We start from the raw sequence: 17130 nt of genomic DNA on the forward strand, positions 1-17130 counted from the left end.
ACTCGGAGTAGATGGGCGGGTAGAGAAATGCTAGGAAAATCACAGCCGGGCTGCATCTCTTATCCGACTAACCTTTTTTTATTTTTATTTTTTATTTTTTTGCAAAAACCCTTACCTACCCTGGCTTGACCTTGTAAAAAGGTCGGCTTGAGATGAGAGGCTAAGACAGGTTTCAGGGTAGGAAGCCGCCCGCGTCTGAGCAAGGCGCCCGCGAAGATCCAGTTCTCGCCCGTCTCTGGGCTGGGGAGTGAAGGGCAGCAGCAGGAACGCCGATTTCCCGGCTCCACAAGGACGTCCGGAGCAGGACGCCGGAGCCCGCTGCCTCTGCCCCAGAATCTCGGTCACGGCGCCGCGGGCTCGCCCCTCCGCCGGCTGGGCGCCAGGGGGCAGGCCCCGCCTGCGCGGGCCAGCTTGGGTTCGCCCTTTAAGGCCACCGGACCCGCGGGCTCAAAGCCGCACGCCCCTCGGCTGCCCGCCGGGGTTACTCGGGAGCGGCGGGTGTGTTCCGAACATAAAGGCGGGGCCCGCGGCGACCTCCGGTGGGTTCCCAGACCCCTGCGGCGGCCCCACGTGGGCTCTGCGGGGTCTAGGGGGCAGACTGCGCGAGGCCCCGCCCCGAGAGGCGGTCAGCGCGTGGCGGGGGCGGGGCCTCACGGAGGGATCCGCCCTCAGGGGCGGAGCCAGGGCCCAGGGGTTTAAGAGGGCAGGGCGCCGGCAGTGCGCCGCTGGACGTGCTGCAGGACCCGCGGCTCCCGGCGCGGCTGTGTGGGGCAGCGCTCACCCCACGATGCTCAAGCGCTGCGGCCGGCGCCTGCTGCTGGGTCTGGCGGGCGCGCTGCTCGCCTGCCTGCTCGTGCTCACGGCCGACCCGCCGCCGCCCCCGGTGCCCGCCGAGCGCGGCCGGCGCGCGCTGCGCAGCCTGGCGGGCCCCGGGGGGGCGGCCCCGGTGCCAGGGCTGGAGGCGGCGGCGGCGGCGCCCGGCGCGCTCGCACGCGAGGTGCACAGTCTGTCTGAGTACTTCAGCCTGCTTACTCGCGCGCGCCGAGACGCCGGCCGACCGCCCGGGGGCGCCTACCGTCCCGCCGACGGCCGCCCGCGGCCCCAAGCCGAGCCGCTCGCGCCCCACGACGTCTTCATCGCGGTGAAGACCACCAAAAAGTTCCACCGCGCGCGCCTCGACCTGCTGCTGGAGACCTGGATCTCGCGCCACAAGGAGATGGTGAGCCCCCGCGGCCTGGATGGGCGGGGTGGGGGCCCAGTCCCATCCAGCCAGTGGCAGTGTCTCCCGGCGCCAGGCTGCATCTCTGTTCAGCCACCGGGAGTGTGTACCGGGAGCGACGCCCGTCCATTCCCATCCAGCTCAGTTTTCCTGGCACGGCCACTCTCTCCAGACAGCTGTGGACGTGTAGGAAGGGACCCGTCCCCTCAAACCGCCAGAGTCCTGGATGGCACGCACCGACCTTACACCTGCCTCCAGTGCTCGGCGTTGGTGCTCGCTGGCGCTTCTCGAACGTCGGAGCGCATCAGTAGGGCGTCATGGTCCCCAAACCTCCTCCAGGCAGGTTCTGCCTGGGGCGTCCGCCCTGGAGAGGACGACTTTCCTTAGAGGTGGAATGGGGGGATGAGGATCCCTGGGCGCAGACAGGCCCCCTCCGCAGCCCGAGTCTTTGCGTGGGGTGGGAAACAGTCATTCCTGAGGGTGCTTGGACCTGGGGTGGGGGTGGGTGAGCCCTGGGGAGTACATCCCCAAAGAAAGAGAGCCCTGGGTTTGGGGTGTGAGGAGGCGCTTGCCCCACGGCGCAGGACTCTGGAGCAGGACTCTGGAGCAGGGACCATGCTCATGCACCTCATGCGCACTGGCCTCCTGCACGAGCTTAGCAGACACACCCCGTTTTGAAATAGCCCTCCAGGCTGCAGGAGACGGTTGCTGGGGCCCAGACGGAGTGTGGGCCCTGCCAGGGGAGGGGTGGCTAGGAGACTGAAGGGACTGAAGGGTGTTTGGGGTGAGGGTGAGGGACCCTTGAGTGGGGTGTGGACCCAGAGGAGCCGCCACACCTCTTCCTCCCTGCTTAAACCCTCTGGGCGGGAGGCCTGCTGGCTCTGCTGAGAGTCCGGCCCCCCGGGCTGGCCCTGGCCCTGGTGAGGTCACGGCGAGGCCTAGGGGGCAGGGTCCTCTTTGGTTCTGGCATGGGGAGGGGGCCCTGGGAACCCCTCAGCAGTCTCCTGGGAACACAGCGTGCTTTTCCCAGGGGCTCAGCGGGCTGGCGGGAGGGGGCGTGGGTTTTGTCTGGCGGCCGGGCCGTTAGGATTCCCAGCGCGGGGCGGCTCTCACGCCGGCCTCTTGGGCAAGGTAACAAAGCCCCTTTCTCCAGCCGAGAAAGGCCTCCGGCCTCTTGTGTGCAGCTATGCGCTCCATGGGAACCGCCGCCGGCGCTGGCCACTCAGGTTGCCTGGCGATGAGGGGCGCTTCCACCCTCCCACCCCGGCGGGTCCCTGACTGAAGGTCCTGGTGGGGCTCCATCCCCGAGCCAGGCCCCTCCCCCCACTCTGCATCCCTGCTGTGTGACCTTCCGCAGCATCCAGCCGCCGCTGGGCTGCCTCCAGCCCTGAGCACTTCTGGTTTGGGCTTTGGGGGCTTCCTCCAGCAGGAGGGATGGGGTCGAGGGTCGCAGGTGCCGTCCCAGCCCGACTGGGCGATCCTGAGTGAGACCTGGGGCCTCTCTGGTCCTCAGTCTCCCCGTCTGAACCTGGGGAAGCTTCGTCTCTGCAGGTGGAGGGAGCTCGCCCCAGGAGCACACCGCATGCAGGCGAGGCCTCACTCCCACCCTGACGCAGAGCCACTCAGGTTTCCATCCTGACCACTGCCCCCGGCATCAGTTCCCCCCTGTGGAGGGTCCACCTCCAGGCCCTGCTCAGGGTGACTCAGACCTGTCTGAGGGAGAAGAATCCAGGAAGCCAGGGCTGCAGTGGGGAAACCCAGACAGGCCTTGCAAGCCTGAGTGGGCATCCGACCCATGGGAGGGGGGCTGGGGGGACTTCCAGGAGGAGGTGCCCCTTGAGCTAGACTGAGAGTAGAGAATGCCCAGAAAGGGCCCGTCGGGGATTATGAGCACATGCTAAGGGGGTGTCCGAGCAACTGCCAGCCATTGCGGTGGCTGTGGGGGTCCAGGCAGGAAGGGTCGCAGTATGCGGGGCCTGGAAGTCCGGGAGTGGGGTCGGGCCTTTGGCCCACATGGTCCTCCCTCACCCCGCCCAGCAGCGAGCTGGCCAGGCTGTGGTGGCAGCAGCCACAATGGTCCAGGGAGAGCTTGGCATCCTGTGTTTCTTTGAATCGAAGCCCCAGGAACAATGCCGCTTCCTGTGGGTGTCCCCCTCCCCCACCCACCCTCGCCAGGCCTGCCGCCCTGCTCTTCCTCCTTCTGCCCCTTGTCAGGGAAGTGGGGAGGGGCCAGGGGTGTCTGGGTCCCTGGAAGGCAAGGCGGGCTGGAAGAGCAGGACCACGGGCTGGAGGCTGCCGCTCTCTGGCCTCAGTTTCCCCGTTGGCACTCTCAGGTAGTAACAGTGCCCAGCGGCACGTGTGAGTTCTGGTTACACCCACTCTACTGAGCGGGAATCCACTCTGAGAGGCGGGTGAGGCCTGCAGCCCGTCCCCTCTGCTCGCTGCCCTGCTGTGGGGAGACGGGAGGCCCGGTGCCCCTCCCACAGCCCCACCCTGCCAGGCACTCCTCCTGGCGGGGCAGCCTGGCTCTCCCGAACAAAGGTGACTTCAATCTCCGTAGCCTTGGGCCTGGGTTTTAGGGCGCCACCGAGCGCGGGAGAGCAGGCCTCGCTTGATCTCATTAAGAAAGCATTTTCCTTTTAATCCAGTGTCTGCACGGGCGGCCTCAGCCTCCCACGGCATTCCTAGGCTGAGATGCTGGGGAGCAGGCGGGGGGCTGGATTCGAGTCTGTGCGTGCGGGCTGCCCTGGGGCGTCTGGCGGCTCTGTGAAGAGGGCCACGTGGGGAGCCTGCCACCCTCCCACCCCCAGCCCTGAGCCGTGATCCCCGGCGTGTGGCCACACCTGAGTGTGTGCTCAGGTCTGGGGTCAGACTGGGCAAGGAGCTGGGGCCGCTCAGGTGAGGTGGGCACCCCCAGTGGGCCCTGAGTCCCTGGGTGTGCACAGTGGGCCAGGCCTGCACATGTCAGATCCTCCCTGAGACCCTTTTGTACACAGAAGGAAACCGAGTCCTGTCAGGCATGGAGGTGGAGGTGGGGGATCTCCTGCAGCTGGTGCTCAGAGCAGCTCCCCAGGCCCCAGGCTTTGCAGTCAGCCAGGCCTGGGTGCGCCCCAGCGGCACGCGCTGGGCGGGCTGGGCAGAGGAAGGAACATTCCTTCCGTGTGCCGACCGGCCCAGGCGGGCACCGGCAGCTCCTGGCCCCGCCCTGTGGCCCCCACTTCTTCCAAGGCTCCATCCTGGCTGGGGCAGCCTTGTTTGGGCACAGGTGGAGCCATGGTGTGACTGAAGCCAGGCCCGTCTTCCAGCCGCGGGAGGGGGTGCCGGGCAGCACAGGGTGTCAGGGGGACTGCTCCGCAGGCTGGGCACCTGCGGCTTCCCGCCTCCTCCTGGATTGTCAGCGTCTCCAGAGACCAGTGGTAGCTGCTTTGGCTCAGAAGGTGACCTGCCCACCGGTCCCACAGCCAGGGATGTGGGGGTCCCAGCCCTGAGGACTGTGGTGCTGTGGCTGTACCCCGCACCCAGGCCGGCCCAGTTAACCAGGCCAGCTGTATGGTAATGGGCAGTATGGCCAGTCTCACTTAACGCGGCCGAGTTAAGGCCTGCCCGGCGCCCCTCGCCCGCAGCCGGGACAAAGCTGGCGGACAATGCTTGGTGATTCATCCTCCCTCCAGGCCCTTTGTCCGCCAGGACTTGGCAGCCGCCCAGCGGAGGCCTTTGTCCTCCACTGATTGAGACTTGGCTTCCCAAAGCCGACCTCCTCCGCCCGTCCCCACCACCCTCTGCCCCCTCCCCCAGGTCGGTCGCTGTGTCAATAAGGGTGTGTGCCCAGCCAGGTGCACTGGGCGGGCCTAGAATCGGTTACCTGCCGGGCTGGCAGGCGGGTGGGCGGGGCACCCCACCTGGCTCGTGCCAGTACAGCTGCTGGGTGACCCTGGGCCCAGCTGTCGACTGGAGGACTGGGGTCTGCAAAAACCCCAGCCTTGCGTCCCCTCTGTGTGCTTGGGGAAACAGAGGCCCAGAGAGGGGTGGGGCATGGGCGTGACTGGGCTGTAGCTGCCGGATGGCCAGGAGGCTCAGCCCCGCACCCGAACCCTGGGGGCCCGGCAGTGGCCCCAAAGTGAGGGACTCAGCTGCCTGTTCAAGGCCATGTTTCTTCCTCCAGACGTTTGTTTTCACCGACGGGGAAGACGAGACCCTGGCCAGGCACACGGGTGAGCCCGGGACTGGGGAGTGCGGGGGGGGGGGGGGGGGGGGNGGGGGGGGGGGGGGGGGGGGGGGGCACTCCCAGGAGGAAGTTGTCCCCGCACTCTCTCCCCTCCGGAGAGGTCGCAGAGGCCACGGGCAGTTTACTCAACTGGTTTGCTCAGTGCCCCGCCCCACCACTTGCCCCCCCCAATTCTCATGCAAATGAAGCCCTTTCAGCTCCCAGGCCCCTTTGAGCCGCTGTGGCCCCTTTCAGCAACAGGTGGCCGGTGCTGGGAAAAAGCTGCCTGAATGGATAGGGGCGGGGCCGGTGGCGGGACGGGGTTGGGCTGAGCGGGGAGGGGGCGGCCAGCACCAGGCCTGTGTCTCACGCGGGGAGGGGACTGAGCGGGGAGCCCAGTGCAGGGCGCCGGCCCTCCCGTGCTCTGCTCTCCCTGGCTGCTGTGCATGCCCAGGCCAGGCTGTCTTCCCTGACCAGGCTCAGACTGAGCTAGAGCCCCCTGTCCACAGGCAACGTGGTCAATACTAACTGCTCGGCCGCCCACAGCCGCCAGGCCCTGTCCTGCAAGATGGCGGTGGAGTACGACCACTTTGTGGAGTCCGGGAGGAAGTGAGTGTGGGGGGCCCCTCCCACCCCAGCTGCTCCCTCCCACCCCTCCCCCAGCTCAGACCCCACTTGGGTCCCTTGACTGCCCGGCTTGCCCCCAGGTGGTTCTGCCACGTGGATGATGACAACTACGTCAACGTCCGGGCCCTGCTGCGCCTACTGGCCAGCTACCCGCACACGCAGGACGTGTACATCGGCAAGCCCAGCCTAGACAGGCCCATCCAGGCCACGGAGAGGGTCAGCGAGAACAAGATGGTGAGCGGTCTGTCCATGGATGCCTGAGCCAGCCGGGAGGAGGCCGAGGGTCTCTCAGCCTGTGTGTGTGGGGGGTCTCACCACGTTGCCCCACGTTGCAGCGTCCTGTCCACTTCTGGTTCGCCACGGGCGGAGCTGGCTTCTGCATCAGCCGCGCCCTGGCCCTGAGGATGAGCCCGTGGGCCAGGTGAGTGCCCAGGGGCCCAGGGGAGGCTGCTGGACGGGCCAGGTGGCTCTAGGTCATGAGGTCCCCCCAAGGGGGGTCTGGCTTGGTTCACAGCTCAGAGGGGCTGTTCCTGACCTCAAGTGCAGGCTGAGCTGCGGCCCCCGACATGCCTAGCTCCTGGCAGTAGGCACCAGGGTGTCAGCACCCAGGGCCAAGGGCCACTGGGCAGGGCGCCTTGCTGCACCAGCACCTCCCGGCCCCCATCAGGTTGGCTCAGAGCAGGGCACCGCATTGGGGCGCTGCATTGGGGCTCAGGGAGGGAGGGGGAGCTGCCGGCGGAAGCCCCTCAGGGACCCAGACAAGGGCAGCGCTCTGCTCCCTGGGGCTCATCTGCCTCTCCTCAGCTCTTTCGCTCTGTGCGGCCCCTGGCTGGCAGAGTCCTGCCCAGCGCCCAGTGGGCAGCGGGCTCCCGCCTCTGCTCACGTTGCAGCCCTTCGCTCCCGCAGCGGGGGCCACTTCATGAGCACGGCGGAGCGGATCCGGCTGCCGGACGACTGCACGGTGGGCTACATCGTGGAGGCGCTGCTGGGCGTGCCCCTTATCCGCAGCGGCCTGTTCCACTCCCACCTGGAGAACCTGCAACAGGTGCCCACCTCGGAGCTCCAGGAGCAGGTGCGCCCACCCGGACGGCACAGCGGGAGGGGGTGGAGAGTGGGCCGCGCTGAGGTCAGGGAAGGCCGCCCAGACCCCCAAAGACCCCTGCCACACGGACCCGCTCAGAACCTCTTGTCCACCCTCCTGAGGTCTGTCTCCAGCTCCACACGCCCGCTCTGTGCCCTTCGGGTCTTTCCCTATGTCAGCGGGTGCTCTCGCCCGTCCTTGGTGCTCTGTACTTTACTTTTTGGATGTGTGGAGCAGGTGGGGCATGGTGCCATGTGCCCAGTGGCCTTCCTTCTTGGTCTGAGGGGTGTAGGCAGGGCTGGCCCCCCCGTTCAGAGCCAGAGCGGGGCACTGGGGCCCTGCCCGGCATCACCCTGCCCCTCTCCACACAGGTGACCCTGAGCTACGGCATGTTTGAGAACAAGCGGAACTCCGTCCATGTGAAGGGGCCCTTCTCGGTGGAGGCCGACCCGTCCAGGTGAGGGTGTTGAGGCCCATGGGAGGCAGGGGCTCGCTGAGGGTCGGTGCCCTGGGGGTCTGGCAGAGTTGGAGCTGGATGTTGCGTGGCATTTCCACCACAAAGGGTGCCCCCAGGACCCCTGCTCCGGGCGGAGGGGCCCTCCGCCCACATGGACCAGCCCTGCACTCTGTCCCCACAGGTTCCGGTCCATCCACTGCCACCTGTACCCAGACACACCCTGGTGTCCCCGCACCACCATCTTCTAGCAGTCTCAGCTGAGACCCCGTCCCCGGGCGCCCCTGGTATCCAAAGGGCCCGGGGACCCCTGTTGTGCCCCCTGGTCCCGTTGCTTGTGGCACCCAGGGCCGTGCCTCCGTCTGCCTGTGTGCTGGTGCCTGGCTGCGTCGCAGACCCCTGCAGTCAGTGGGCCCCGGAGCCGGGCCCCAGAAGGGCTCACGTGAAGGGTCGCTTTGGGGGCAGTTGTACATTACTCTTGTGGGGTCTTTGGGATGCCCTGCCCGGCCCCGCCCTGGGCCAGCACATGCCTCTGAGCCCCCAGGACAGCTGAGTCCTGAAGGAGGCTGGGTTTGGGGGTCAGCAGCCCAGTCTCCTCTTCCCTCTGAGCTCTGGCCTTGGCTCAGGGTGACAGTGGCCTTTGTCCAGGTCCGGCAGCCCCAGAAGCACCCCCCACCCCGTGGCTGTGTGGCCAGGGTTCACTGGCTCCCCCAGCCCTCTGGATGGGGGGTCTTCCCAACCCGCTCTCTCCTTTGTCTCCCCGAGAGGGGAGCCAGAGCTGAGCATGTTATCTCCTCTCCAAAGTAGAGAGAAAGTCGCCCATAGTGGGTGTGTCTGTAAATATTGTGACAGTATTTTTTTACTGTTTGTTTTTCAAAAGAGGGTGAGTAAAATGGCCGGTGTTTCTGTCCTTGTTTTGGGGAGCGGGGGAGGGTGTTATCTCTTTTCTGTGGATCAGAAAAAGCAGAAGTCACATTGGGATCCCCTCTGAGGCTGAAGCCGAGATGTCCACACCCCGTGTATTCATGTGTCCGGGCACCGACTCTCGCCGGCGACCTGGGTCCTGCCGCCGGCTGGGCGCACCTGGCCCTGGCGTGTGTTCTGACTCCTGTTTATGTTTCTGCAAAGACTTAGCTAGGAAAGCGGACAAAAGGGAAAAGTTCTCAGGGAATCCAAGTGTGGTTGCTATGGTGACGTCCTTTGCTGTGAATAAAGGTGCTCTTTGGGGCCATGTTCTTTGAGGGGTCCTGGTCTGTCTGAGGTCTGCACACAAGTGGGGAGGCGAGGCGAGGAGAGGAGGGCCTTGCTGTGGCCTGGCCCGGGCCCCCTGACCTGGCTTCACACCCATCCGCATGCCCACAGAGGTTACATTACTTGTCCCATTTTGCAGATGGGGAAACGGAGGCTTGGAGTGGGTGGTGTCCAAGGTCTGGCAGCTGGGGTGGTGAAGAGCTGAAACCCCAGGGGCCAGGTGGGCCCTGGACCTTGGCCCTCTCCCTGGCCCAAACTCTCTGAACTCCACCCCCTGTCCCCAGAGGTCCCTGGAGCTGGGCGGGGACTCAGTCTACCCTTTCCTTTTAGACAGAAGCTCTGAGGGCTCTCTCAGCATTTTGCAGCTGGGGAATTCCCTGCCCACTCCGCTGCAGGGACTGGGGCAGCCCTCACTTCCTCTTCCTCCCCTGCCACCCTGGGGGCTCTGCCCAGCAAGGGCCTCCAGCTGCCCCCAGTGGGCCTGGGCTCCCAGCTGCCTCCTGCCTTCACTCTGCCCCAATCTCCCCCCTCCCCAACTGCCCCAAGCCACATCAACACAGTGGAGAGCCATCTCCAGCCCCCACCCTGACCGTCCTCAGCAGAATGCCAGCCCTTACAACCACTGGCCCCAGGCTCTTCCAACCCTGGCTGGTGTCTGGCCTGGGCGGGACCCCACCTTGTCACGGACAGGTCTGAGTGCACAGAGTATGGATTCCAGAAGGCCAAGGACAGTGACGGACAGTAGGAGGGACCTCGCCATCACAGAGGCCCCTGTGTCTGGATACCACCGTGTGCCCTGCCAGGGGTGGGGGCGGGGGCGGCAGCGGCCACATCTCATGGGATGGTGAGGGGAAGTGACACAGCAGCGCTGAGTGTGGGCAGAGGCTCTGGGCCCCCTTCCTGCCCGGGTGAGTCAGAGGTGCCTTTTGAGGGTAGGACCAGGCCCCGGGGCTGCCTCTGCCAGCTGGCATCTCCCTGTCCGTGGAACAGGTGGGGCCCCAGGTGCAGGTGTGGCAGGTGCAGCCCTCCTCAGCGTTGGGGCTGTCCCAACTGTCCCTGAGTCCTGCAGGGGGGGGGGAGTTGGGCACTGGGTTGGAACAACAGAGCAGAGGTGGGGCGGGGGGGGGGGCCCTCCCAGAGCCTCGCCTGCCTCTCCAACTCGGCGGTGGGGACAAAGGTAAAGGCAGCGGAACCTCTGGTGCTCGGCCTGGGAGGGGTCCCCGAGGGGCCCAGCCAGTGGCACTGAGGCCCTGTCCTCCAAACGAGAAGCTGAGGATTGGACAGGAAGGGAAGCTCTCTGTCCTCCGAGGGGGGAGCAAGGCCTCCCCCAGCAGATGAGTCACTGTGCCAGAAGAGGCGACCTCAGCATGCCCCACCCTCCAGGCCATCACGGTCCCCAGCCCAACATGCTGGGCGGTGGCTGGTTGGACAGGGTCCCGACTGTGTCGAGGGGCTCCCCGTCCCCCAGCCTGGCCGCTCCCCAACTGCTGGTCAGTTGTAGCCTTTCAAAGATAAAACGTGAAACCTCCATGCCCAGTGGGTGGGTGGGGGATGGGGCTGCTGGTGCTCACCCCCCACTGGCCGGCTTCTGGGCTGCTGGGTCTGAGAGGGACTGAGGAGTGCCAGGGTGGGGCCCCTCTTCGCTCAGTTTGAACTTCCTTCCCACTGGGCTGATGTGACCAGCTTCCCTCAAGAGGTGTCTGGGCTGGAGCAGGGGGGGCCTGCTGAGCTGCGGTGTGCAGAGGGGGCACTCCATGTCTCAGGCCCCCAGCATAGGTGGGCGGGTGGCCCCTGTCCATCAAGAGGCCTGCAAGGCTGGGGGATGGGGCAGTTTGGGTCTCTGGGTCCCTGGCCCAGGTGGCTCAGCCAGAAGCAAGCAGGGCCGTCCATGGTGCGCCGAGGCTGGACCTTGCAAGTGGCTGTGGCCTGTCCCACCACTCTGATGCTGGGGTCCGATGGTAGCTAGGGGACCAGGGCCAGCCGCAGGCTTTAGTCAGACCAGGTGGTGATCTCACTGCTGCCCAGTCCTGTGTGCCCCGCCCCAGCCTTGCCAACCACGCTGGAAAAGTCCCCTGCTGTGCCCTCTCTGGGCCCTGGGCCGCACACACGGGAGGTACTGGGTGTATGGCTAGGAGGCACCCAGGCCCCTGGAGGTTACCATGGTGAGTCTGGGGGCGGGGGCGGGGGCGGGGCGGGCGGGGCGGGGCGGGCCCCCCCCAAGGGCCTGCACCCCAGGCCTCCAGGTCCTCTTCTCTACAGCACAACGCAGACCGTGGGCGCCACCTGCTGGCCAGCGATGGTGACTTCTCTGCCTGTCTGAATCCAGCTTTCCTAGGGACCTGGGTCCAGACCTAGGGGGGGCAGGGCCCCCAAGGGGTAGGGAGGGGAGGCCCTTGCCACAGCCTGCAGCCCCATCCTTGCTCTTAAAAACCTACATCACGAACCTTTTTTAAAAGACATTTTTATAATATATTTTATTGATCATGCTATCACAGTTGCCCCATTTCCCCCCTTTATTCCCCTCTGCCCTGCACCTTCGTCCCACCCGCATCTCCCCCCTTAGTTCATGTCCATGAGTCGTATGTGTAATTTCCTTGGCTTGTCCGTTTCCTATACTATCCTTAACCTCCACTCTCTGTTTTGTACCTACCACGTATGCTTCTTATTCCCTGCACCTTTTCCCCTCATCAGCCCCTTCTCCCTCTCTGCTGATAACCCTCCAGGTGATCTCCATTTCTGTGATTCTGTTCCTGGTTTAGTCGTTTGTTTTTGTTTTTGTATTTTTTTAGGTTTGGTTGTTAATAGTTATGTGTTGTCATTTTATGGTTCATATTTTTTGATCATCTTTCTTAGATAAGTCCCTTTAATAGTTCATATAATAAATTGAGCTTGATGATGATAAACTCCTTTAACTTGACCTTATCCGGGAAGCACTTTATCTGCCCTTCCATTCTAAATGAGAGCTTTGCTGGATAATCTTGGATGTAGGTCCTTGCCTTTCATGACTTGGCATACTTCTTTCCAGCCCTCTTGCCTGGAAGGTTTCTTTTGAAAAGTCACTGATAGCCTTAGGGGAACTCCTTTGTAGGTGACTGTCTCCTTTTCTCTTGCTGCTTTTAAGATTCACTCCTTATCTTTAATCTTGGGTAATGGAATTATGATGTGCCTTGGTGTATGCTTCCTTGGGTCCACCTTCTTTGGGACTCTCTGAGCTTCCTGGACTTCCTGGAAATCTATTTCCTTTGCCAGATTGGGGAAGTTCTCCTTCATTATTTTTTCAAATAAGTTTCCAATTTCTTGCTCATCCTCTCATCTCCTTCTGGCACCCCTGTGATTTGGATGTTTGGACATTTAAAGTTGTCCTGGAGGTTCCTAAGCCTCTCCTCATTTTTTTTGAATTCTTTTTTTTTAAAAGAGGATTTCAGGCAGAGAAAATAGCTTTTTTAAAAAAAGATTTTATTTATTTATTTATCTTTAGAGGGGAAGGAGAGAGAAAGAGAAACATCAATGTATGGTTGGCTTTCATGCATCCCCTGCTGGGAGTTGGCCTGCAGGGAACTGGCCTGCAACCCAGGCATGTGCCCTGACTGGGAATCGAACCTCGATCCCCTGGTTCACAGGCCTGTGCTCAATCCACTGAGCTACACCAGCCAGGGCTGAATTCTTGTTTCTTAATTCTGCTTGAATGTTTATACCTTCCTTCTGGTCCAAACCGTTCATTTGAGTCCCAGTTTCCTTTCCTTCACTATTGGTTCCCTGTATATATATTTTTAAGATTTTACTTATTTATTTTCAGAGAGAAGGGAAGGGAAGGAGAGAGGGATAGAAATATCGATGTGTGGTTGCCTCTCATGAACCAACCCCCTACTGGGGACTTGGCCTACAACCCAGGCATGTGCCCTGACTGGAAATCGAACCAGCGACCCTTTGGTTTGCAGCCTGCACTCAATCCACTGAGCTACACCAGCCAGGGCCCTGTATATATATTTTTCTATATTTCACTTTGTGTAGCTTTCACTTTTTCCTCTATTTTGGGACCATACTCAACCATTTCTGTGAACATCCTAATTACCAGTGTTTTGAACTCTGCATCTGATAGGTTGACTATCTCTTTATCTCTTAGTTCAGGGGTGTCAAACTCATTGTCACAGGGGGCCAGATCAGCTTCATAGTTGCCTTCAAAGGGCCGAGTGTAATTTTAGGACTGTATAAATGTAACTGCTCCTTAATTAGGGGCAAGGAGCTCCTTAATTCGGTGCTGCTGCCGGGTAGAAACAAGGTGGAGGGCTGGATTTGGCCCGTGGGCCTTGTGTTTGCCACCTGTGGCTTACTTGCATTTTTTCTGGAGCTTTGATCTGTTCTTTCATTTGGGTTATTATTTTTTTTTCTCGGCATACCTGTTAGGTAATGCGGGGCGGAGCCTTAGGTGTTCACCAGGGCGGGGCAACCTAGGTTGCTGTGTTGTGGTGCTGTCTGTGGGGAGGGGTCCAAGAGGGAACAATGCCACTTGCTTGGCTCTTTGCTGGATTTCAGTCACTTCCCCCGCTATTCACAAGCAACTGGGCCCTCCTGGTGCTGATTCCTCAGTAGGTGGGTTTTTGTACGTTCTAGAACCCTGTGGACTCTCCCCAACGGACTTTCCTGTGAGGCTGGGAGTTTCTCCCATTGCCACCCTCCCCACAGGTGTTTTCAGTCAGAGGTTCGAGGCTTTATTTCCCCGAGCTGAGCCCTGGCTTGTGTGGTCTGTTTTGCTCCCCAATTGTTCCTCTTGATTTACCCGCACGCGAATCGGGAACTATCCGGTTCGCAATCCACCACCTCTCTGGGTCAGCCAGCCACCGCCTAGCTGTGAGTCCTCTCTGCACGTTGCCCGTCTCCACCCCTCCTACCGTCAGGATGAATGTTTCTTTAACTCCTTGGTTGTCAGACTTCATACAGTTCTATTTTCTGGCAGCTCTGGTTGATTTTTGTTGTTAAACTTGTCATTATCCTTCTTTTGGTTGTGCGAGGAGGCACAGTGTATCTCCCTACGCCTCCATCTTGGCTGGAAGTCCTCTAAATACATTTTTTAAAATTTTTATTTACTTAATTTTAGAGAGAGGGAAAGGGAGAAAGAGAGGGAGGGAAACATCCATGTGTGGTTGCCTCTCACACACCCCCTACTGGGGACCTGGCCTGCAACCCAGGCACGTGCCCTGACTGGGAATCGAACCAGCGACTCTTTGATTCACAGGCCAGCCCTCAACCACGGAGCCACATCAGCCAGGGCAGATCTTTGTTATTTCTGAAAGCCCCGTGCGTTGTTCGGCTCAGCTTTTGTTCACCCTGTAGCTTAAAATTTGCCTTATTTCATCCTGGCTGGCATAGCTCAGTGGATTGAATGAGGGCCTGCGAACCAAGGGATTGCGGTTCGATTCCCAGTCAGGGGACATGCCTGGGTTGCAGGCCAGTTCCCAGCCGGGGACACATGAGAGGCAACCATACATTGATGTTTCTCTTCCTCTCTCCTTCCCTTCCCCTCTAAAGATAAATAAATAAAATCTTTTTAAAAATCTTGTTAAAAAATTTGCCCTATTTCTGGCACTCTGTCTTGCTCTTTTTTAAAAGGCATGTTTACTTATTTATTTTTAGAGAGGGGAAGGGAAGGAGAAAGAGAGGAAGAGAAACATCGATGTGAGAGACTGGCTGCCTCTCCAGCTCCTTTCAGAGTCCCTTCCCCTTTCCCAACATGCTTTACAGAGCCGCAGGCACTGCCACACCACGTACCCTAAAACAGGTGGGCAGCCCTGGCTGGTGCGGCTCAGTGGACTGAGCGGCGGCCTGTGGACCGAAAGGCTGCCAGTCCGATTCCCAGTCAGGGCACATGCCCGGGTTGCTGACCAGGTCTCCAGTTGGGGGCGTGTGAGAGGCAAACCAGTCAATGTTTCTCTTCCTATCACCCTCCCTCCCCTCCAACAAATTAATTAAAGAAACCCAACTGGGCAGACCGCATTTCCCCGATGCAGAGCGACGAGGAGCAGCTGGCTGCTGGCCTCATAGCACCGGGACACCGCAGGGGCTGTGGCACTGTCTCTCGCCCCAGCAGCCTGGGTCTGCAACCCCAGCCCTTGGGCTGACCAGCTCTGCCCCCTGAGTGTGCGGAGCCTCTCTGACCTCCGTGACCTGTAAAGACGCTGGCACCAGACGCTCCTGGGCGCTTTCCCTTGGTCACCCAGGAGGAAGCTCGAGAGGCGGCTGCTCTGTCTTCCTGGGTTTCTGGGTGCCAGTGATGAGTGCAAGGTCTCTGTGATTTCCGGCCTCGGACATCGGGGATTGTTCCTGCCTCACGGTGATACAGCCTATTCTGACCAATATGTGAACCACTGTAGACAGTTCTCGGATATACCTCTGAGAGCATTTTAGCAACTTTTTTGGAAAGGTCCTCGGCAGGACTTGGAAATCCTTGGGTTTTTGTTGGTTGACTGGGAGAGCCCAGGCCTGCAGGCACACAGGTGCCGGCAGCTCCTAGCTCTGGTGTTGGGCGCTCGAACGAGTCCTGCCGGTTGGCGTGGCCGCAGTTCTCCTGTTCCCAAAGGGAAGGTGGTCTGTGTGATCCCTGAGACCCAAAGACAGAGGGACAGTCTTCCTAGACCCGGATTCCTGCCGTTAATCAAAAGGTCTCAGAAATCCAAAATTCCGTCTCCTATTCACTCATCCCCCGAGTGACGCAGAAACAGTGTCAGGATTAGCCTTCTGAGCGGGGCTGCGAAGCAGTGGAGGCAGCCAGACGAGTCCCATCCATGCGCCTCGAGAACTTTCCAACCGTGAGAGGCATCGGATTCCCTCCTTGGGCCGTGCAGAACCAGTCATTCTCGTTTCCTCCTCTGATGCCCACTTTGCTCTGCGTGGAGTGAGAATCCTGTTCCTCCATTCATTTCAGTCAGGAACTCCCAGGTGGGACCTCCCCCAGCCACTCGTGTTCCCTCCAACCCTCCTCCCCTCCACGACCCAGACCTGGATACCTAGAAAGTACTCAAGAAATGTTTGAGGGAATAAAGCACATTTACCAACATAGAGCGCTGGTCTTCCTCCTGGCCTGCCCATTGAAATCATCTGGGGGGCATTTAAAAAAAAAATCCCAGGTCCAGGCCACACCCCAGACCGATCCCATCAGAACTCAGGGTGGGCTCCAGGCAGAGTGTATCTGAACGCTCCCCAGCAAGACCCAGAACCACAGAGGTCCAGGCTGTGTGACCACAGGCTGCCATTCTGGAATCACGTCTAATTTCATGCTTGTATAGTGCTTTAGTTTCCAAGGTGCGGTATACTTTTATACATTTAATAGAGATCTTATAATTTCCTGGGGGTAGAGATATGTAGCAAATAATGCCAAGAAGTTAGCTGTGCGTGTGTGCGTGGCTGGAGAGGAGAGGGGAGACCCTCGGAGTCAGGGAGAGTGCTGAGCATGTCATTGGTGGAACAGCAGCTGAAAGGAAGCTGGGGTGGCGGGGGGCGCGGGAGGAAGCAGCACCAGATGGGAGTGCGTGTGGCAGGACCCTGGGGTGTCCCATTGCGACTTGGGAAATCTGGTATTTGGCCATGTGGAGAGGGGGGACAGAGCTTCCTGGGTTATGGGGTGTGTGTTGTCAGGGGTATCTGAGTGTGCCAGCTCCCGTGGATGTCCTGGGGTGCTGGGGCCAGAGATCCTAAGCTGGTGGCCTGTGAGGCAGGGGATCTAGATACTTGGGGACCCTTCCTAGGACCCGGAGACGCGTCCGGGCTCCTGGGTGCTGTAACTCCCCGGGGTCCGCAGGCGTCCCCCCGGGCAGGTCCAGGTGCTGGCTTGGAGAGGAGGCCCTCCTCGAAGGAGCACTTTCCTCTTCTGCCACTTCTGCCCCCTCCCCCTTTAGCTCAGGGGGACCACGGGCGTTTGCCGCCCTTCCCAACCGCAGAGCCTGAGCCCCTCCTTCTTTCTCTGCCTCCAGGTCCCGCTCGCACTCCCAGACCCCGGGCTCCCTCACCCCGCAGGGCCGGGATCCCTCATCAGCCCTGGCGGGCACAGCCGGGGGCCGCTTCCTCCACTGCGGTCCCCGCCCCTCCGTGAGCCCTGAGTATCCGGAAGGCACCTGGCGCACCGCCTTTCCCCGGGCACCCAGCACCGGCCAGCCTGACCTCCAGCGGCGGCCGGCAGACTGAAGCTGGGGAGGGGCAGAGGAGCAACTGCGAGCCCACGCCGACGCGGGGCGAGGGTGCAGGGGCGAGGGGCGCGGGACCCGTGTGAGCGTAGCCGAACGGGGACGAGACACATGCTCGTT

General features: G+C 61.4%; 1 protein-coding gene across 2 annotated transcripts; it reads left to right on the forward strand.

Moving 5' to 3' along the window:
* The first annotated feature begins 678 nt into the window (after window positions 1-678).
* Window positions 679-8826, forward strand: LFNG (LFNG O-fucosylpeptide 3-beta-N-acetylglucosaminyltransferase). 2 transcript variants are annotated; one of them, XR_005068187.1, is made up of 8 exons: window positions 679-1219; window positions 5382-5430; window positions 5933-6032; window positions 6131-6284; window positions 6386-6471; window positions 6941-7122; window positions 7503-7588; window positions 7770-8826. XR_005068187.1 is itself a non-coding variant. In XM_037057931.1 (8 exons), the coding sequence occupies exons 1-8, from the start codon at window positions 788-790 to the stop codon at window positions 7834-7836; spliced, it is 1140 nt and encodes a 379-aa protein (XP_036913826.1). In that variant the 5' UTR covers window positions 687-787; the 3' UTR covers window positions 7837-8826. The 2 variants fall into 2 exon arrangements, 1 of the variants encoding a protein (XP_036913826.1); XM_037057931.1 differs by having other exon boundaries at window positions 687-1219; window positions 6957-7122.
* Window positions 8827-17130: the final 8304 nt, after the last annotated feature.

The sequence above is a fragment of the Sturnira hondurensis genome, unplaced genomic scaffold (genome assembly GCF_014824575.4).
Source record: "Sturnira hondurensis isolate 20B ecotype Veracruz unplaced genomic scaffold, ASM1482457v3 Scaffold0009733, whole genome shotgun sequence".
Classification (NCBI taxonomy): Eukaryota; Metazoa; Chordata; class Mammalia; order Chiroptera; family Phyllostomidae; genus Sturnira; species Sturnira hondurensis.

What these genes read in the sequence shown, in the direction of transcription:
- LFNG (XM_037057931.1), top strand. Translation starts at nt 788, where the DNA reads ATGCTCAAGCGCTGCGGCCGGCGCCTGCTGCTGGGTCTGGCGGGCGCG. An exon ending in GACCCTGGCCAGGCACACGG is followed by an intron (nt 5,431 to 5,932) that starts GTGAGCCCGGGA and finishes CCCTGTCCACAG; the next exon opens with GCAACGTGGTCAATACTAAC. An exon ending in GGGTCAGCGAGAACAAGATG is followed by an intron (nt 6,285 to 6,385) that starts GTGAGCGGTCTG and finishes CCCACGTTGCAG; the next exon opens with CGTCCTGTCCACTTCTGGTT.